Here is a 22,614-nt window from a genome sequence, read left to right as displayed (position 1 = left end):
CCCTACCCACCCCACCATCAGAGGTCAGGCTTCAGCCTATCTGGCCCAAAGAACTATATCCCAGAGTACCTCTGTCTCCCTACTTCCCTCTCCTCCTTCGAAATTGGTCTCAAAACCTTCCTCTTTGACTACACCTTCAGTCATATTCCCCCTCTCCCTCTTGACCATCACCCTCCTAAAGCCAACCCTCAGCTTGGGTGCAAACCTTCAGCTGTCCAATGTCTTGGGATGTTTTCCTGATGGGAAAGGAACAATATAAATGCAATTTGTTAGTTTTCTAATCCCACCTGACAAACCTCCTCTTTGACTGCACTTTCAAACATTTCTTCCCCACCACTACCACCCTAGCTCAGTCTCAATTTGGAACTTCTGCTCAGATAAGTTTTGAAACCAACCACCTGCTCCCAGCATGTCAGCCTGGCTCAGTTGGAAGCTCTCTCATCTATGAGTCAGAAGGTTGTGGGTTCAAGCCCCACGACAGGACTTAAACTCACAACATCTAAGCTGGACACAACAATGTAATGCTGCAATATGTTGCATTGTTGAATGTGCCGTCCCTCAGATGAGATATTAAATCAAGGTCCCGGCTGCCTGTTCAGGTGGATGTTAAAGATCCCATGGCACAATCCGAAAAGAGAAAGAAATTTCTCCCTGGTATTCGGGCCAACAATCCCCCCCCCCAATAAAATTGTTCATTCATTTTATGGCTGTTTGTGGGACATTGCTATGCACAATTGGGCTGCCATATTTGCCTACAAATGCAGTCATTCCGTTTCACAGTAAAATCCTGTGAAGTATCCTTCCAACGTGAAAGGCACTATATAAAATGCAAGGATATTTTATTAACGTGAAAGGCTCATATAAGTGTAAATTGTTGCTGTTCTTGTACACCTCCCAGTTTTGATAATTTCACTGTGAAAAACTACAGCGGTTACAAAAACAGGTGGACAATCTTGATAGTGTAAGATATTGGAATGAGTCAGCTTCCAGCAAACAAGAAGAATCCTCATGTGATCATTCAGTCACTCAGTCTTTGTTTAATTTGCTATGAGCACACTGCTCATGATTTAGCATTTTGCACGGGCAGTTTAGCGGAGAGAATTGTTTTTACAGATTTCTTGGAGGTAAGTCATTAAAATTTAAATTGCATGACTGACTTCTAAAAATATTTTAAAATATTTAAATTGCATTGAGTTTATTTAGTTGCACCCACACTTATGAGTTTAAAGCAACGATATTTGTAATGAAAACTGTTGTCTTATTACAGCTTAAAGACCTGTGGCCTTCAGCATATCTACTGATCCACTCATCTTTGGGCTTCCATTCATGGCCTGAATTCAACAACAACTTGCACTTATATAGCACCCTCCACGCAGGGTAGCATCTCAGAGCACTTAACAGTGGCAGAGCCTGACTCCGAACCGGGGGTGGGGAGGTGGCAGTAAGCACGGTCGAGATAGAAGGTTTTCAAGCAGGACTTGAAAAAGTGGAGGGGGCAAGGAGGAGGGATTGAGGGAGAGTGTTCCACAGTTTCGGAGCGTGGTGGCTGAAAGCGCAACCTCTGACCTGAGGTCCAGAGGAGGCCAGATAGGAGGCCGGTGCCAGTCAAGCGGAAGCGCCGGGTAGTGGATTGGAGAGTGAGGAGGCCAGAGAGGTAGGGAGGTGTCAGGAGTGAATGGCTTTGAACACGAATGTGAGGATCTTGCAGTCAATCCATTCGGTGATGGTGAGCCAGTGGAGCCTGGCCAAATCTGGTGAGATGAGGGTGCGGAGTTTGATCCGGGTAAGTATATGGGCAAATGTTTTTGAATGGTGGAGTTGGGGAGACCGACGAGGAGTGTGTTTGAGTAATCCAGGCGGGAGGTGACAAATGCATGCACGAGGGTTTCGGCTGCATTTGGGGTAACGTACGATCGGAGGTAGGCAATGTGGCAGAGGTGAAGGAAGTCGGTCCTGGTCAGGGACCAAATGCGGGGGAGGAAGGACAGCTGGGGGTTGAACGGATGCCTGGATTGCGCACTGGTTTGGTGAGTCTGAGGGAGAGCCCAGGGAGATTGAGGAGTTCAGATCCGCAGGAGTGAAGACGTTGACGGGAGCCAATGAGTATGGCTTCCATCTTGTCCACATTCAGCTGCAGGAAGTTTGCACTCATCCAGATAAGCTGATAGAAAATCAATGGAGCTGGAGTTGGTAAAGTAGATTTGTGTGTCATCCGCATACATACGGAAGTTTACCCTGTGTCTGCGGATGACATGGTCAAGAAGGAGCATATATAGATGAGGAAAAGAAGAGGGCTAAGGTTGGAGCTCTGGGGTACCGCGCAGGTTACAGGGTGGGGATAGGAGGAGAAACTATTTGCTGAGAAGAAGTGGAGGCAGATGGGTCAATGTGGCTCAGTGTCTTGCTCTTGCTCTCCAAAGAGAAAATGGGGAACAGGAATACCATTACTGGAGATAATGGTTATCCCAGTATCATGCAATTATGCTTTCAGAATTTAAGTTTATAGAGCTTACAGTAGAGGAAGTGGCTCACAGCCCAGTAAGCATAAACTACAGCCAGCTCACTCACCCACTGAAGCTAACAGTTACAATTTCCGGTTTCTTCACCTATGTTGCTATGATGCATTTCTACGATAAAGTATAGTAAAAATTCAGACTCCTCCCACCCCAGGGATATTTGTTACAGGGAGAAGCCAAATTCTTGGACTGGTTCCAATTTGTGGGGCACGACTTTCAACTGACCTGGGAAATATTTAACCCTAGAAAATCTACACATTCAGCAGTTCTGAACTTTTTGCTGGACTCAGGCTTTATGCAAAGTACTATTTTTGGTAATATTTCCATGATCCTCTCTATCCAAACACACTCACATTCTCAGTGTACTTTATCAAAGCCAGGAATCATTGCTATAAGCACTATTTTATATTGATTTATTTCTCCCCATATCTTGAGGAAATACTTTGCTCAGAAAATATTCCCTCTAGGAATTCACTTTTCCTTTCAAATAAATTGGATTAAAAATGAAAACACAATAAGCTAAGGGGTACATGTGCTGTTCCCTTCATCACCCCACTATATACCCATACACAAGAGAAAGGCATTAACAACTGTAGTTACCTCAGGACACTCAAAAAGGCTTGAAATCCATCAACAGTTTGGTTTTATCCAAATATAAAGTGACAAGACAATCGGATCACTATGTAATTTGGCTGGGCACAGCTGGAAGAGCAAGTTGGCTCAGTCATCCACTCACCACATTGGTCATCAACCAGTATGCCAGTATGTCACCACCTCCTCAGCTGTTCAGTTTAACTCTCCTGCCCAAGTTGTTTGAAAACTGTCTTGGGGAGGGGGAGAGATTAAGAGGAAAGGGTATTGTTGGAACAGGTACTGTATTATAAGTTCAAAACTTGTGATACAGTATTTCTGAAGTTTTCTATTATATGTACCACTTTCATCTTCAGGGTTACCATCAATACATTTATGGCGAAACTAACTTGATTGTGTAACCTCAAACAAATTTACCTTCTCTACTTTGAGAAAACTGCAAACATTGCCAAAGTATCTCCTAAGAACAATGTATCATGTACCTTGAAATACTGTATCATTAAATGTTTGACACTTGTTACACCTATTGAACTGCAATAGTAGAAGAATACACTGCTTTGTAAACAATCAGAAAGAAGATGTATTTACTCATTTTATATTGCAAATTGTAACAACAACAAATTACATCTATATAGCTCCTTTCACATCTAAGGCACTGGACAGTTAAGGATTTGCACCCGAGCTGGGAGTTGGAATCAAGACGGGTGGAGGGTAAGGGCTGATGGGGGTGGGAGGGTGGTCGAAAGCACATTCAAAGATGAAGTTAAATTGAAACCAGTAACATCAGATACTTAATAGTGGTAATCACATTATGGAACTAAAGATTTACAATATTAAAAAATAGGATCCATTTTCTATTTGCCATTCATAGTTCACTTGTGCGTAAACATTTGCTGTTTTAACCATGTACTACAAAATGCAGAGGGACAAAAATATTATTAATATGGCTAAAATATCCCCCATGCTCAAATTACAATTTTCATTTGCTAGGATCATCCTGCTTCATGTTCCCTGCCCTACCCATCCCACCATTGGTGGTCAGGCTTTCAGCAGGCTTTCACAGGTGGCCAGAGAAGACAAAGTTTTCAATGGCTGACCAGTGCAGAGCTTTCCCAGACCTCAAGAAAGCATTGGCAGTCAGAAAGTAACTCTGAACTTGGCTTTGAAACAAATTTGCACGCGCAAGCTTGTGCACATTCATGTCTTTTCAAGTTGTGGAATGTGCTGCACAGTTGTTCAGCAAAATTTACAGAACCAGGATCTCAGAAAATCCCGCAAGCACTTCTTTATTAATAAACACAGCATACTTTAAACTGAGCCGCCTACTACTGCAATCTTTGAATTCAGTTTCCTACAATGCCTGGAAAAACTGTTAAACACAGAAGGGTAAACTGCATGAATCCTCAAACAACTAAGCTGACAGATGGGCCAGCTGCACCGTACTGCCCAGTGATTTGCTTCCTTTCTTGAGTTAATGACTTCATTACTGGCATCAAGCTGCTTGCCATACAATAGGGGTGTGGAGTAACCCTGTACAATAACACTTCAGTTTCAGACCTTCCAAGCTCCATCCTTTTAGCTCTCTTATAAATTAATCTTTGAAGCTCCATTCCTGTATACTGTGTGTTTATGTCTGTCCTAATTTTTCAATTTCCCAATAAGACATTTCAACCTTCTGTTGCAACACCCGCAGCAGTTTAAAGCTAGTTTTACTGACCTAGGATGGCAAACCTGAAAATAACAGCTTTTGTTCTCATTAGCAGACTGTGCTTCTTCAAATACCCTTGGTACATTTTTTTCTTTAAAAATGGTATGCTGATATTTAAAACATTTGATGGAAACAAGTGCATGCAAGTACAATCACACAGCCAGGCTGGTATGTTGAAGATTTAATAAACCCCATCAAGTTGCCAATTTCAAGAATGTCTTCAAAGAACTGCTATAGTTCTTTTCCACCTGTTCAAAAGCAATAACGACAAGGGTTCGATAAATGTGTATTTGTATCTGATATCAGATTGCTATCTTTAACCAGAAGGGGAAGTTTTCTTTAAGACAAGAAGCCAAGCACATAAATAATTAAATAAAGCTGATTTAATTTCTCATTTATACACTGCACAACTGCAGAAATATACTTATTGTGAAAAATTATAATTAAGCAGCGTGTTTCATTAATTATACATTCAATAGATAGCTTCTGCTGCTACCACCATTTCAACCATCTCATTCAGACAAACTATCTTTGATGTTGCTCCACTCACCCCATTGCCTTTTCACTCGTGCCAAGCATTACCAATCAGAGAAAGCGAGTGGACAACACGCTCAAACATTACTCTGAACCAGGCACCAAAAGGAAATCAGCAGATCATCTACCTTGGTCTCCTCCTGATTTGAGGATTGCAGGCAGCAGAGATAAATCTACATGGCTTTCAATTCACACAATGTATCTTGGATAAAGCAGAGTCAGCAGTAAGTTTCAGCAAGCTATTCAATCATGGGAAAAACTACACCTGAGCTATGCCTCACAATCAATACGTATACTTTGCAGCAGCAGTATACTCCACAGCAGGAAATACAGCTCTTCCAAACTCCTGTATAGGAAGTCACTATTTTCTGCCCTCTAATCCTCAGATTGACATTAAAATTGGAGTAATAGTATAATCTTCATTGCTTGGAATCAAAATACAGTGATCAGCCCCATAACTTCCCTCAATAATAAGCAACCCTGAGCAGCTCGGATTTATGATTTGACTTTGATTTCCAAAAGGGCACTCCAACACCAAATGACAGTGAGCTATGCATGAGATTATGGTAATGCAGAGGAAGAACACAGTAGATCTATTGCTGCTTATATTAGAACTCTTCTGATGCTGAGTGACTAATTTCCACACTTTCTAAATTAGACGTTAGGGAGCTGAAAGAGAAAGGAACATCCACTTGTAATGGTGGTTAAACGCTCTGGGAGGGGCTACTCTGAGTGAGGGGCGCTATATAAATGTAGGTTGTTAATGTAAACCAATCTTCCAATATTATTATATTACAATAATAATGAAAACAAATATTGTAAAATCATAAGTGAATTTGTTTTGAGAAATTAAAAGTACATTGAGGATCTAAAACACAATATTCACCAACAGGATTAATTACATTAACTATTTCCCATAGCAGAATATGAATGTCTCAGCTTGTGAATCACAAATTCCAATATGGCAAAGGCCAAAAAAGTTTTGCAAGTAAAATACCAGGCTTTTTGTTTTCCAGACTTTATCCCACAAGTTCCTAATTTGACAAATACTGTCAATTGCACCCAAAGCCACAAAAATGGTATTTGCAGGAAATATAAACATTTACATGGATGCAGTAGGATGCACTCTTTTAAGACAAGGACTGAATAAAGTCTACCTGGCATCTGGCCCAGGTGTTCTTATGTTATGATACAGTTGGATGCCAGGAACCTCCAATATATTTTCCAAGTGGCTGATCAAGTGTGCCTGGACAGTGTGCAAACTATTCAATAGATATAGTGAATGCAATCAAGTCCAATCCTGTTCTCATCTGTTATCCACATCTTTAAGCAGATATCACTGAACTTCAATCAGCAGTTGATATCTGGTCTGATTTGCCCCTTCCTAGCCTGAAATGTCAGGACATGCCCAGAACTATTAGCACCATATCACTGATCTGGTCAATAACAGCCACTAATAATAATATTAAATAATAATAATACTTACATTTGATATATGCCTTTTGGTTCAGGAGGATGCCTCAAAGAGCTTCAGAATATGTATATATTATAAGTCTTTTTTATATAAAGTATATAATATATAAAATTTATAGTACATATATTATATATTTTATATTAAAAGGGTATTTTGTGGAACAAAAGGAATGGGTAAACAAGTTGAGCCGAATGGCCTATTTCCACGCTGTGTCACTATATGAATTAAACGGCTCCTAGTCTGAGATCCATCGATATTATCACATGAAATCCCACAGGCTTGCAGAACTAAACACAGTACAACAAAAAAAGGGTTACTGCGAAAAGCTACTTATCAAAGCTTAGCAAAATCCCATCAAAACACACAAATTGTAAATAATCCATATCTATATTCTACTTACAAAAACCGCATTCAGATGTAATTCTTTTGCTTTAAAAGATGGGGGCAGAAGACGAAGATTCAAGATAAAAAGCTGGAAGAAAACCCACTCTCCTAGAAAATGAGCACATTGCTATTCAAAGCCATAAAAAACAACTATGGTGAAACATTTCATTCCAACATTCCTCTAAATGAGGTTGGAAAATCATCACAGCACATCTTAAAAAAAATCTTAAAAACATGATGTCTAAAAATGCAGTACTGTACTTCCAACATCCTGTATGAAATATGAAACCAGTACATAAGCAACAACTCATACTTCCAAGAAAAGGGCACTAAATACATAAGAGGAAAATTTTATGAGTAATAAATATAAATAATAATCATTGCACTTGATGCAGCGCCTTATCACGTCTTCAAGACGTCTCAAAGCACTTCACAGAATATACTGTAAAGTGAATTGACTGTATATTTTGTGGATGAAATACAGCAGCCAATTGCGTACAGCAGTGTGCCACAAAGTCATAGATTGAGTGACCAATTTATTATTATTATTTGAAGGAATTATTACCCCAGGAAAAGCGATCCGCCAATCAACTGACAACCAGGTTCCTACTTACTGCTAGATAAACAAAGGTGTGTGGAGTAAGGAAGAAACCCTGCCCAGCGTTTCACCCTGCCGGGAATCAAACCCAGGTCTCCCGCTTGCGAGGCAACTGCTCTAATCACTGAGCTACAGGACTCCATATAGAATAATTGTATAGCAGCAAAGTCTAACAATGGAATAATGGAAATGGCAAATAGGAACTCATCACGAAATCTAAACCTTCCAACATGTGTTACAATTAATTTCTTGTTTGCTTATTCTTGTAGATGCAGTACTGTGCCCAGAATAAGTGTTTACATTTCAATTTTTTCTTATAATAGAAATGATTGTTAAGCTAGAGTACATCCAGAGTTGAGGAAACTTCTTCACTCAGAGGGTAACGAATTTATGGAATTCTCTATTCCAGAAGGCTGTAGATGCTTAGTCCTTGAACATATTCAAGACTGAGACTGATAAATTTCTAAAGGATAGAGGGATTAAGGGACGTGGGGATAAGGCGGGCAGTTGGAGTTAGGTTAGAAGATCAGCCATGATCTTATTGAATGGTGGGGCAGGCTCGAGGGTCCTACTCCTGCTCCTAATTCCTATGTTGCTATCCCGGCTGCAATTTCAATTCTGTAAATTTTTTTTCCTGAAAACCAGATTATATATACGCACACACACAAAAAAAAGTTGTGATACCATTATAATGTCTAATAAGTCTTAAGAAATGATGATTTTTTTAGATACTGGGTAGCTAAAAAAATAAGACTTTTTGGTCACCCTGCATATATTCAAAATTAAGTGAATGTAATGTGGGAAACCATTATGGACAACATGCCCTAAAACCAATCATCAAGGTTATCCACAAGCTCTCTTCAAGACTCCCTCTGAATCAGATCTAAATCTGACAAATGATTGTAAGTGAACTGCAATAAAGATTTTTTTTAAAAAAGCTACAAAAAAGAAATCCACTGGAATTATTTCTAATAATGACAACAACATTGAAAACCTATAAGTTGCAAAAAAAAGACAATGCAGGGTTGTAATAAATATCTCTACTTGCAAAGGACCTATTCAAGGCAACTCCACTTAAGATATATTTATTACATCAATTGAATGTTTATGTGAACCTTAATAAATGCATGTCAACTGAAGGACTTATATTAAGTCCATTGGAGGAGAAACACATTCCCTTTTCAGTACTTGTTTCATGCAACTAGCCCAATAAATGAAGCTTGGGAATGTCCTTAATAGAATCACATTGGATAGAATCTTTGCAAAAGGAGGATGATGGTGATCCCACAGTGAGATCGAAAATGGCTTAGGAACCTCATTGATTTAAGTGGTTTTAAGGGTCACTGCAGCATATCTGTAAGATGCACAGAGTCCCTTGGTCTGGTCAGAAAAAAAAGAGGAAAATGTGGCTTTACACATCAGAGAATGCCATAAGGCCTAAGGGAAATCTGTGCTGCTTTCATGGATTTCACGAAGGCTTTCAATCTCATGCGGTCCTCTTAAAGAAACTGGAAGCCAAAGGTCGAATCCTTGATCTTGTTCCAGAATGTGTACTAAAGTTCTTGTGTAAGGTCAATAGGGAATATTCCACTCACAAGAATATTTCAAACCTATCCAACTCACAAGATGAGGGAGGAAAGGTTGATGTCTCCCATTTCGTTTTTAATCTCCATCAACAACATGTTGGACATTGGCAATGCAGATGATCTTGGAGTGTGTTGCAGATATTTTTAATTGGATATTTTTAATTGGGTTACAGGACTTCTTTTTGTTGACATGTCTAATACTGCGGATGATGTCACCACGAGGGACCATATAGATATTGAAGAGGAGGGGGATCAAGGACAGAGCCCTGAGGAACGTCGCACGAGATGGTGTGGGGTCTTGAGGAGAAACCATTTGTGGAGGTGAAGTGGAGGCGGTGTGAGAGGCATGATCTGAACCAGTCAAGGACAGAGCCGTGAAGATTGAGGTGAGGAGAGACGGTGAGGATAGAGTGGTCGACGGTGTTGAAAGCAGCAGAGAGGTCAAGGAGGACGAGGAGGCAGAGGGAGCCCTGGTATCAGATGGGCAGAATGTCATTTGTCACTTTGACCAGGGCTGTTTCTGTGCTGTGGGCGGCAATGAAACCCGATTGGAGGGGTTCATGAAGAAAGTGATGAGAGAGGAAGGAGCAAAGCTGGGAAGCAACAACTCATTCCAGGACATTGGAGAGGAAAGGGGCAGTAGTTTGAGAGTAGAGATGAGTCCAGGGAGGGTTTTTTTAAGGATAGGAGTTTTTAATGGGGTAGGAGTAGTACCAGTGAATAGGGAGAGGTTTATGATGTCTGTGAGTAGAGGGGCAAGGAGGTGGAGCTGGAAGATAAGGAGAGGGGTAGGGATGGGGTGGAGGGAGCAGGTTTCATGCAGGTTATAGTGGTGATAACAGAGGAGGGAGAGACAGATTTGAAGGTGTGGAGGGAGGGTTGGGTAGGGGCTGGGGTGGGACAGGAGATGGGGAGGGTGTAGCAGACGGAAGGGCAGAGTCAGTTGAGCGGATCCCCTTGACTTTGGATTCGAGGAAGTCTAGCATTGCCTCGCAGTTGGCACTGGAGGTGAGGATGGGCGAGGCATGAGAGGGTGGGCGGAGGAGCCGATTGGTGATAGAGAAGAGGAGCCTGGGGTTGTCCTTGGTGTAGAATGACGATTTAGCGGAGGCGGATTTACCGGAAAGCTGCCCGCTTTCATGTGACAGTAGCTAGTACAAGTGCAATCCTATCCATGGTCATCTTCATGTACTTTTTAATGTTTGGTAAAACTGGATACAGAGAATGTGCTACAATGCCACTTCAAAATATACACTTTTATATTTGGAATATACAAGCATTTAGGGCTGCTAGAGCAGAAGGCAGACTGTAACCAGAAATCCCTATTAGATAGTAATACTTTGTTCAAAAGAAAGGGATTCTAAGTGGAATAACCATGCTACAAATACTATCAGAACAGATTCCTTCACCAAAGCCGATCACTTCAGAACATTCACCCTAAACATAATATACTAGATCCAAAGGAACGTCAATTCCAATAACTTTGGCAACCCACCCTTTCGCGAAACTCTGCTATGATAGACAAATCCAGAATACAAGACGTAGCTCATTTTAACACCAGGGACAGTTCTGAAGTTGAGAGCTGCTGCTTAAGGAGCTAGCTGGTTCATTTTTCTGGTCTGTGCTGAGTTTGCTGACCTCAGCTCGGGTTGCTTAGGGAGGGTAAATTAGTCTCCCCAGGATAGGGAGTTAGGGGAGGGAAAAACTGCTTCTGGTCCCTCTGAAGCACCCTCTATTAATTGCATTTATGTGTGGTAATCTAGACAGGTAACCTGATGGCATTCACTGCCACAGCTCACAGATAGACATTGGTCACTAGGGTGGAAATACCAGAACAAGGAGTCTGAGGATCAGGAGCAGAGAGGCATATGCCAGCAGGGAGAAAAGCAGAAAAATAACCTAACACACAAAATTTATATAAACAAAATTAAGAACAAAAAAAGGACCCAGGTTTCATCTTAGGTCTTAGATGATTAATCTGAGCCGGGGATGCCAGTAAAGACGTTATAAGTGACCTCATCATCTCTGCCCTTCACAACAAGGTCCGATTTATTAATTGGAATAGTAGCAAGTAGCCCATATTAAAAGTTCCTCCAATGACTCAGCAAATTTATCCTTGGACTGAAAGTTCGATTTATTTACAATGGCTTTATATTTAATTGTATTTACATTATTTATGGACAAGAGCAACTCAGCTTTGGCATCATCTAAACTTAAGAAAAGGTTAAACAATTTGGCTTTGGTTGCTTCTCTCTTTCAACTCTCTTGTCACACCCTTTCCAAGCTGTTTGTTTAGATTAATGATCTGCCTTGCCCAGAACACATATTTTCTGTTGAAGCAAGCATGAATCTTTTTGCCACAAAAAAATGCACAAATTTTACATGAACATTCTCTACAATTGCCCTCGTCCGACCCAAGGTCTGCACTTCTTGAGTAGCACGTTGACGATTTGTGAACTCATCATGTGGACAAACAAGCAATACTTCACGTCCTTCCACCCCGGTGCAGACCACTGGAGCATCCAAATAAAACTGCACCATGTTGCCATCCAATAAAATGGAGTTTATAGTGTTAAAAAAATCTTTTAACAAGCAACCTCAGAAACCGTATAAAACACTTTAAGCCCATACCTCACTTTGCTAAATTGTTGGATTCGAGATGAGCTGACAGAAATCAACAATGTAATTATGGCAACAGTCATAAAAACCTGGGTTATTGCCCTGTTGTTCTATTAAATAATACAACATTTTGAGTGATAATTGAACTTCAGGAACAGATTTTCATACTTAATTTAAATTTCATAATTAAATTGTAAGCTTCAAAAATCAACAACCAGAACTAACAGAGTTATGCAATTGTTAATACATCAATTGTGATTAAACAACATATTAGTTAAAGTTAACTAATGTTTTTAAATTTGTGTTGATAATTTGAAAATTGTTTGGTAAATATTTGTATGAATGTTCGGGCAATCACATATCATGTCTTCACTATATATTTTATACTTCCATTTTGATCTATTTAAATTTCAAGTGCACAACCACTGTTTAGAATCACTTCATGACCACCCCTTGTTAGCTAAGCTGGGGGTGGGAGCCGAGGAGAGCGATGGCCAAAGGCACAGTCAAAGAGAAAGGTCTTGAGAGTTTCAATCACTCAACATATCAAGCACATTCAAAAACTAACAGTGTGCTGTTCTTATAAATCCTTCCCTCAGATTTAAAAATATGTAAGACTATTCCACTTCTGGAAAATTAAGTATTTTTTTCAGTAAAATACTCCTGTCCCAATTCTCTCTCTGGATTAGGATCAAAATTGCAAACCACCACTTTTTTCTAATAAAGCTGCATTGAAAAAGATGGCATTATCAGTGCTAGTACTAAGCTTCGTGAGCCGATCACCCCCGTCCTTGCCTGGCTTCACTGGCTCCCCATTCCCCAGAAGAGCGAGTTTAAGATCCTTGTTCTCACCTTTAAAGCCCTCCATGGTCTTGCTCCACCCTACCGCTGTGACATATTCAAGCTTCAACAATCTATCTGCACCGTCTGCTCTGCAGGCATCAGCTTGTTCCATGTCCCCACCCTGCCTGCTCCACTGTTCGCAGTCAGGCCTTCAGCTTTTCTACCTCCACCTAATGGAACTCCATCCCAGAGCCCCTCTGCCTCTCAACCTCCTTCAAGGCCCATCTCAAGACCTTTCCTTTCAACCATGCCTTCAGGCATTTTCCCTACTCTACCCCTCTCTGATCTCAATCCCAGCTCGGGTGCAAAACTCTCATTGTCCAGTCCCTTGGGAAGTCCTTCCGACTTGAAAGGCCCTATATAAATGCAATTTGTTGTTTTTAATGTAGTAACAGAAAATCCAACACCTAATAGAAAAATACTAATATATAAACTCCAAAATTCAAATCATGAGTAGACACCTTCACTTGAAAAAATAAATGTTCAAGAGTCAGGCTGAGTATTTAGTAAACTCAAATCAGATCCCACTGAGTAACAGCTATTGTTTGTTATATATCTGGTTACAATGTATCCTGTTACAGTGGCTTATGACATTTCCTTGTAAACAAATTGCTTTGTAATAATCCTTTAAGAATAATGTCAAAGACCTTCTAGCAACCTACTGTTTGTGGGACATTGCTGTGCGCAATTGGCTGCCGCGTTCGCCCACAAATATACAGTCAATTCACTTTACAGTCTATTCTGTGAAGCGCTTTGGGACGTCCTCCCGACGTGAAAAGCGCTATATCAAATGCAAGGATTATTATTATTATTATTACTGTAAGAAAAAGTGAACAGAACAATCAAAACGACTCAGCCAAAAAAGGGACTTTCAGTGTAAGAGTAAATTCCAGTGTACAATTCCAGAAAGTTGTAATATAAAGTAAAACAAAGTTCTCTGGATTCAAATACTGTTCGTAAACTGAGTTTCAGAGGCGAGGCTTCATCTAGGATACAAAGGTTATATCAACCTGGAATATAGCAACCTGGAATATTGAAAACATTCCATAGCAGAAGATCATTTCCATATGAAATGGATAGATAATTTTGTTCCACACGAACACTGATGCAGTCTAGTACAATTATGTGGAATTGCTGAATGAACTCTATACTCCTGCAACACCACGTCACAAGGCAACACCTTGGATAAAATTTGAACCTAGACTTTTGTTATCTTCAATTAAAATAAATAACTGACAGACCAAAGTTAAAACATTTTTTCTTGGGCAATTTATTCAGTATTGAACAATTTCACGTTTAGTGATATCATTCCTAATAGCAAAAACATTAAACTTACAAATTCTGTGTTGATGCTATCAGTTTAATTATTTCTGGAATAGCTTTAATCTGATTCTGTCATCACATACATGATCCTATCTTTTTGTTGAAAGGTCATATAATGACTCTGTTTTGGTTTGATTTCAATAGCATTATCAAACAAATTTTTACTCTGATTGAGAATAATACATTTTGGATTTTGGCTCACATTACTAATTTGATGATCCTATGAATGGTACGGGAATCCAAATTTCCTAAATGCAGTCATGCCCCACATCTTTTTTGTCTTTGGAAAAGTTACAAATCCCTCAAAAAAAATTCCATTGTTTTGAATTAATGCGTCTAATCCTATAATCCCTAGCGTGCATTATTATAATATTTATTGATGATACGTGGGGGCAGGTGAATAATACAGATGAAAGAGCATAATTGTGGACCAGTTATGCAAATGAGACTTCTGGCAGTTGGATGTCATTGTCGATTAGAGCAAAGTTATGAATGTTGCAACAAGAAGCAACAAACATGTACAAAATGAAAACGTGGGCATTAGCTGGGGTAGCACAAGTAAAGAATTTGGATGAGACTATTAATCATTCATTGAAATGTTCAGGCAATGTGAAGTTAATCATATTAAGGATAACCCCATTATATTCTGGCCTGGTTTTGCACGTCTCCTTATAGCACAGCTTTACTATAGACTCACACTATATTGAAAGTGCAGTACATTTCCGGCACTGACTGGTTGCTGAGTGTGAATAGTACCTGCTCCTAATAACTGGCCTGCCTTTCCAAGACCTGCCAATGAGCCGGCCTGGCTGTGCTGTCATCAGCAGTGCCCTGGAGTACTATGAACCCGCCAAGCTCAGGAACTAGACTACTACAACAACAACATTACATTTGTATAGCGCATTTCACGTAGGGAGGACGTCCCAAGGCGCTGATAAGACCCCCTGTGGGTAACACAGATCAGCATGAAATGCATGAGAACATTGCCGCCATCTTCCTATCCACAGCTTGGACATACATCCTTCCCCACTGAGCAATGGTTTCACCAATTGGAGGTGGGGAACTTCAGCAGCAGCTGTTTACCTCTGTGCAAACCAACAGAGATGGGTTCCAAGCACTACATATACAAATGCATGTTCACAAACTTGGCTCCAGGTAACGCCTTCCAGCAACTGTCACCCCGAGCCTCAGAGTTTCCTCATCAGCTATCAGGTGGACATCGTCATCTGTGATGGGATAATCTTTACATGACAGCTCACGACATTTGGCGTTCTCAAGGTCCAAGTCCAATGGCAGATACCAGGCTTCCTCAGCACTAGCTGCTTCATACAGGTCCTCATGTGAGGGGCCTGGGAAAGAGATGTGACCTCTGTGAAACCAACTCTGTCTCCAGGGAGCGCTTACAACAACAACAACAAGATTCCATTTATTGAGCGCCTTTCACGTCGGGAGGACGTCCCAAGGCGCTGAACGGTCAGTATAAGCCAGAGAGCTCTCTCCCTTCAACTTTTTCCCGTGTTTGATACAAATCCACCTCAATACTTGATTCTGAACTTTGCAAATGCACCAGAAAAGCCCCCACCCCCATCAGAGCTCAGATCCATAAAGAAGGACTGTTTGCACATAGTTTTTATTTGCTTCAAGCTTGACCTGCAATGGGGTCCTACTGAACTACAACAACAACTTGCATTTATATAGCATCCCTCAAGCAGGGCAGCGTCCCAGAGTGCTTGATATTAAATAGTAAAGGCAGTACATAGAGAAATGATGATAATTGCAAGACTTAGCATTGTAAGTTATGAGTGTAGCTTGAATAGCTGAACCTATCTTCATTGGAAAAAGATGTGGGGAGGAAAAGACAATGACCCCGGGTTTTAAAATAAGGTACAAATAATTAAAGCAAGCATTTGACTTAAAAACCATGAGAACAGGACTGGAGGGCATTGAATTAAAAATACAATATGATTAACATTTATATAGCGCTTTTCACGTCAGGAGGACATCTCAAAGTGCTTAACAAATGGTTTGCTATCCAAACTCGGGGTGTGGAGGGGAAAATAATCAAAGCCAGAACCAGTGGCACACCATGAGATGGATCTTGAACAATATGAGGAAGGGAGCAAGTCAGAGGGCCTTCCAAGATTGAGTTCCAGAGAGAGATGGAGCAGAAGGGCTGAAAGTCTGCCTGCCTGAATTAAAAAGCCACAAGAGATGGGAAGGTTTCTCTACCACAAAAAACACAGAACAACAGTGTATATACTAAAAAGATCCCGAAGAAAGCAGTTGATATATGTAAGTTGTTGGTACATTACTCCTTCAAAAGAAAAAATTAAGCTTGAAAACAATATTGGAGGATACAGCATAAGAAATATGTAATATGTAATATGAATATGTAATATCCAAAATATGTAATATCCGAACTGAATGAATAAATGTCTCAATCAGACACAATGTTGCTGAAGGAAAGGAGGCCCGATTTTAATACTGTAGATGTGGGATGACTGAATATTCTGGACATTGTGAGATCAAGAAGTGTATGTGCAGACTTATCTTTGGGTTTCAATAAGCAAGAATGTATGTAGAACTTTTCTATAGAAGAGAAAAATGGATGAAGTTCTTATTATAGTTCAATTTGCACGGCCTAGGAAGAGAAAAGTTTTGATGGGCAAAATGGCCTATTCCCATACTTATTTATCTGTTACTCAAGAATACTTAATTGTATTTGTTCAAATTCAGTTGCACGTCCGTTTACTTTTCCCCTGCAGTTTACAGACTGTATACACAAACAAGCTTTCCTCGCCTGTATCACTTGGATAAACTTGATCACCACTGCCTGTTAAAAATTATGATTCAATTGCAATAGCTTGCCAAGCATTACTGGTTAAGTTCTTCCCATTCTACAGCTAATAAAATACCATTGCATCTTCTCCTTTTTAGAAGTACAATATTCAATTTAATATCTTGTGTTTAGCTTCATGTAAGTTAGTCTTTTCAGGTTTCCACTCCCCTCCCAAACCTTTACCAAAGATGTAGATTGGGAAGTCAGGTGGCTCTCTATTAGATTCAGAGTTAACTCCTGTTAAAATCAGTAGAACAACCTAGGATCCAAACTATTCTTTCCTATAACCTTCGGGTCCACAAAATGGCCTTCACAATTAGAAAATGCATTAAAAGAAGTATTTCCTATTAATAAAAGACATCAGTGATTTTTCTTTATATACAAAAAAATCATAATGAAGAGGTAACTTACAAGTCACATGAATGTCACTCTTACAGCCTAGTGCATAGTGCCATCCTTTGAAAACTATTGAACAATTGTGCAGATAATCACTCCTAAATTATCAAATACTGTATGTCAACAAAGCCTGACAGAGAAAAACTGTCAACACGTTGAAATGTGCCACAACACTAGGATGAACCTTCCTCCCCCTTCTTCTCTTCACACTATTTTTTGTATGGGTTTAAGTCTTGGAAAAAAACCTAATCAAAACAGCAATGAAGACTTATCAAAGGCAAAGATCTAAGATTACCTGAGGATAACAAAATCGAGATGCATATCACACCAATTTGCAGCCTAAGCTTTGAAGTCCCAAAATGCTAAAATAACCTCTTAAGTATTAATCCTAAAATTCTATGTAGTTACAGAATGATCATTGTGCAACTTGTCTAGGATAAACTGATCTGCATTATCCCGTATGTACCGTTGCTCACAGGAAACCAGCAAACGAACCACAAGAATCTGCCAAATGCCTTTGTGGCTTTATAGCCACCACTGGCTGGAGTACATTCTCCTCCACAAAGTTTCACTGCACAAAAATAACAAGTCGGAACAATTGCCTTTGTTGTCCTTGGCCTAAAACAACAACAACAAAAAATCCTCAAAAAGTGTGCAAGGGAACGTTTTTTTTGGGGGGGAAAAAAAAGACACACACACACCCATAAGGTATGTCATTCCACTCGAAAAGTTACAACCGTTGCAAATTGACAACCGATTGCAGGACTCCTGGCGACACCAAAAGAAAGAAAAACAACACAATGAAATGTGCTTTAGGCCATAACATGGGCAAACCATAACATGACGAACCCTCCCTCCCCTCCCCTCCCCTCCTCTCTGTGCCAGCCACCGTGCCACCAATACTGCGGTCTGATCAGTGGGTCGGTGTTATTGCAGCACTCGGCATTAATAACTATAAGAGCTATTAATCATATGGATAAACCACCACCACCAGTCAGTCAGTCAGTCAGTCAGTGCTCCACCACCACCAGTGTGTGACGCGGCGCTCAGACCTGTGCACGTCTCTCTCCCACGATGGGAGCTGAGCAAAGATAAACAAGTCACCCCCACACACACCCACCCACCCACTCACTCACTCACGAGAGGAGATCGCACGATAAAAGCCTATCGCTCTGCTCCAGGGCCGGTGAATTACAAATAATAACTGATCCGATGTTTTCAGAGGCCAAAGCCCGGCCGGGCCTGCACCCCCAGCCCCCACCTCCACCCCCCCCACACACACACCCCACACACACACACCCCCCCACCCACACACCCACCTTGTACACATCGCCGTACGTGCCGCTTCCTATCCGCTGGATCAGCTCGAAATCCTCCTGCGGGTTCCTGCGGGACAGGTCGAAGCTGCCGTGGCCGTGAGAAGTCATCTTCCCGGGAGGGAGGGAGAGGAGAGGGGGGCGGGGGGAGAGGAGGGGGAGGGAGGAGGAGGGGATGTGGGGACAGCTTCCTGCAAAAGCTTCACTCACTCACTCACTCACACTCACTCACTCAACTCAACCCCCGAACAACACATATACACAGTCAGCCTTTCCCTCTCTCTCTCTCTCTCCTTCCCTTCGGTCAGTCAGACCCCCCCCACACACACACACAGACAGACGGACGGGAGTCTCTCTCCTTCTCTCTCTCTCTCCTTCTCTCTCTCTCTCCTTCTCTTTCTTTTTCTCGCTCCTTTTTCTTTTCTCGCCGCCGCCGCCGTCGTCCAAAAAAAAAATCACGACCCGACACTACCACCAAACATGGCTTCCGCTGTGGCGGTTGGTGGTGGTGGTGGGGGGGAGGGGTTGAGAGCTGCGCACGCGCACTGCCGCCCATTCCCGAGCTCTCCGCGGAGAGGAGGAGGAGAAAGGGGGAGGGGATAAGGAGGGGGGGAGGGGCTGGAGAGGAACAGGGCCACATAATCATAATAATAATAATAATAATCCTCGCATTTGATATAGCGCTTTTCACGTCGGGAGGACGTCCCAAAGCGCTTCACAGAACACACTGTAAAGTGAATTGACTGTATATTTGTGGGCGAACGCGGCAGCCAATTGCGCACAGCAATGTCCCACAAACAGTCGTAGATTGAAAATGACCAATTTATTATTGTTTTTGGTTTTGGAGGGATTATTATTAGGCTCTGTGTGGAGTAAGGAAACTTGCCCAAGGTATCGCCCTCTGCCTGGAATTGAACTCAGGTCTCTCGCTTGCAAAGCGAGTGCTCTAACCACTGAGCTACAGGACTCCACTATAGGATGTTTACCAATAAATAATATTGCAGTGTGGGCAATCGTTGCTGCTGGTGGTGGTCAGGGCAATTTGTTTCTCAAACTCGTGGGATGTTCCATGATAAATAACGCCGCGAACGAATAGCTGCCGGTGGTGAGGGGCCGGAAAAAACGGGACGGTTGCCGATCAATTAATATTGCAACCGCGGCGGCGGCCGCCGGCGGTGGGGTGCAGGGTTGAGGCAATAGGATGTTTCGTAACGGACGAATCCCATCAGGAAGAACAATAATCCTCGCGTTTGTGAATTGACTGGTGTATTTGGTGGGGCGGAACGTGGCAGGCAATTGCGCACCGTCTTGTGCCACAAAAAAGTGGTGGATTGAAGTGACCAAATCATTATTATTATTATTATTATTATGGGGCTTTACCCTGCATGAGGGGCGCTTAATTAAGAAATGGATGTAAAATGTGTTCTGAAATCTTGCCCTCTCCCCTCACATGGCTTCCGAATTATGAGAGCAAGTCCCTATCTTGGATTCCCACCCAGAGGTTCCATTGTGTTCAGAGCAATTTAGTAATTTGGCTAAACCATTTTATCTTGTAAAATGGTGTTGAAAGGTCACAGTTTGTGATCCAGAACTTAAATAACAGGTACTAAACAACTTCAAGAACCAGCCACTTTTTGTAATCTGCTACTACTATCTTTATATGCCGTGCCTGTCTGAGGTACTGCTTTTATAAGGCCTGTTTGCCAAACTATTGCATCAAGTTAGAATATTCCACGCATCCAGTAGTTTGGTCACTGCTGTTGTTCAGAAGTTAGAGTGAGTGAGAGGTATTTGCAAACATGTTTTGACAACATTCCTTAATTACAGAAGGAATGTTTTTAGGATTTCAACAATTTTTATGCCATTCAAGCAATTTGCTGATGACACCAAGCTAAGTAAGTCGATGAATGATCTAAGGAAGATAAATAGCATGTAAGAAAGATCTGGACCAATTCAACAGATGGGCCAAGGAGTGGCAGATGGATTTTATTGTAATCAAATGCAAGGAAATGCAGAGTGCAACAGGCACAACCAGCTGAATTCTACTTCTGTGCAGTAGAATTTCTATGGTTCTATAGAAACAGTTAACATCTGCAATTCAAGAGGCCATAACCGGTCACAGACATAAAGAAAGGGAAGGATATTGTTCTGATTATTGATCATTCAGTGAATTTTTCTAATGTAGAGCTGCTGACCCCAAAGTTAAGTTGCGTCTGGAGGATATTTAACTAATAGTTGAAATTTTATTTTATAGATCACTAGCGGGGCTACATTTCGAGAAATATATGTGTCGTTTTGGGTGTTGGAGATGGTCAGAGACAAGCAACAGAATGATTCCAGAAAACAGAGTTCTAAACTCACAGATCTTAATTTGAATTTAGTTGAAAATTAAGGGGGACTTAATCCAAATGAGAGCCACAGAAAAAAGTAGATGTCATCTGCTTATGCCAATCTCAGCATTATGCTAGGATCTGGGATTTCTAGAATCTGGGATTTCTCCATTCCTTTGCTGTTTTCAGTCATGCATATTGATGATTATGTGCTAAAATAAGATATCGGCTTTAATAATACTAATAATTATCTCCAGAACATGAAGAGTGCTTTGTCAAATATATGGATTATTATTTTTTTATTCTCAGAAGTGTGCTCCTTGTTCAAAAATATATTATGTGCTCTCCAACAACAACAATAACAACAAGATTACATTTGTATGGCACCTTTCATGTCGGGAGGACTTCCCAAGGTGCTGGACAGTGTACAGCATTTCAGACCCGAGCAGGGGTCAGGGGCAGAGAAGGGAGGAGAGGGAAGCGGGGTGCCCGATGGCATGGTCAAAGAGGAAGGTCTTGAGGCGGGACTTGAAGGAGGCTAAGGAGGGGGTGAGGCGGAGTGATTGGGGGATGGATTTCCAGAGGTTGGGGGCAGAGTGGCTGAAGGCACTAACGCCAATGGTGAGGTGGGTGGGTCGGGGGACGTGGAGCAGGCCAGAGCCGGCTGAGTGGAGGGAGTGGGCGGGTTGATAGGGGGTCAGGAGGTCGCAGAGGTAGAGTGGGGCGAGGCCATGGAGGGCTTTGTATGTGAAGACCAGGATCTTGAACTGGATCCTCTGAAGGATAGGGAGCCAATGGAGTCGGGCGAGAATGGGGGAGATGGGGTCACGGAGTTTGGTGCGGGAGAGGACACGGGCTGCAGAGTTCTGCATTATCTGCAGCCTGTGGAGGGAGGAGTTGGGAAGGCTGACAAGCAGGGCGTTTGCATAGTCGAGCCTGGAGGTGATGAAGGCATGAACAAAAGTTTCAGCGGCCTGAGGGGTGAGGTAATGGCAGAGTCGGGCGATGTTACGGAGGTGAGGGAAGGCAGAGCGGGTCATGGCTTGGATGTGGGGAAGAAAAGACAGTTGAGGGTCGAACAAGACACCCAGGTTCCTGACTGGCTCGGTGAGTTGTAGTGTGCAACCATGGAGGTTGATGCTGTCAGAGCCTGAGGTGCTGAGGCGCTGGCGTGAGCCAATCGGGAGGGCCTCAGTCTTGTTCACATTCAACTGTAGGAAATTTGCTCTCATCCAGGACTTGATGTCCGACAGCAGTCTGTCAGGACAGCAGTGGTCCTGGAGTTGAGGGTGGAAGCAGAAAAAGAGCTGGGTGTCATCCGTACATATGGAAGTTGACCCCATGTCTGTGGATGATGTCACCAAGGGGGAGCATGTAGATATTAAGGAGGAGAGGACCAAGGACAGAGCCCTGGGAAACGCCAGACATGACAGTGCGGAGGCTGGAGGAGAAACCGTTAGAGGCAACAAAGTGGAGACGGTGAGAGAGATAGGAATCGAACCAGGCAAGGGCAGGTCTGCGAAGATTAAGTAAAGAAGAGAGGCAGTGTATGGGGAT

General features: G+C 41.9%; 1 protein-coding gene across 9 annotated transcripts in view; it reads right to left on the bottom strand.

Moving 5' to 3' along the window:
• Nucleotides 1-18,864, bottom strand: part of map4k3b (mitogen-activated protein kinase kinase kinase kinase 3b) — a 119,709-nt gene extending 100,845 nt beyond the window's left edge. For all 9 annotated transcript variants that reach the window (XM_042333777.1, XM_007894389.2, XM_007894390.2 and 6 more), the window contains exon 1: nucleotides 18,731-18,864. In XM_042333777.1, coding sequence (XP_042189711.1) covers nucleotides 18,731-18,838 — 108 coding nt within the window. In that variant the 5' untranslated portion in view covers nucleotides 18,839-18,864. The remainder of the gene's footprint in view (nucleotides 1-18,730) is intronic.
• Nucleotides 18,865-22,614: the final 3,750 nt, after the last annotated feature.

The sequence above is a fragment of the Callorhinchus milii genome, unplaced genomic scaffold (genome assembly GCF_018977255.1).
Source record: "Callorhinchus milii isolate IMCB2004 unplaced genomic scaffold, IMCB_Cmil_1.0 Scaffold3, whole genome shotgun sequence".
NCBI classification, from domain to species: domain Eukaryota; kingdom Metazoa; phylum Chordata; class Chondrichthyes; order Chimaeriformes; family Callorhinchidae; genus Callorhinchus; species Callorhinchus milii.
This window is presented reverse-complemented; position numbering and strand designations above follow the sequence as displayed.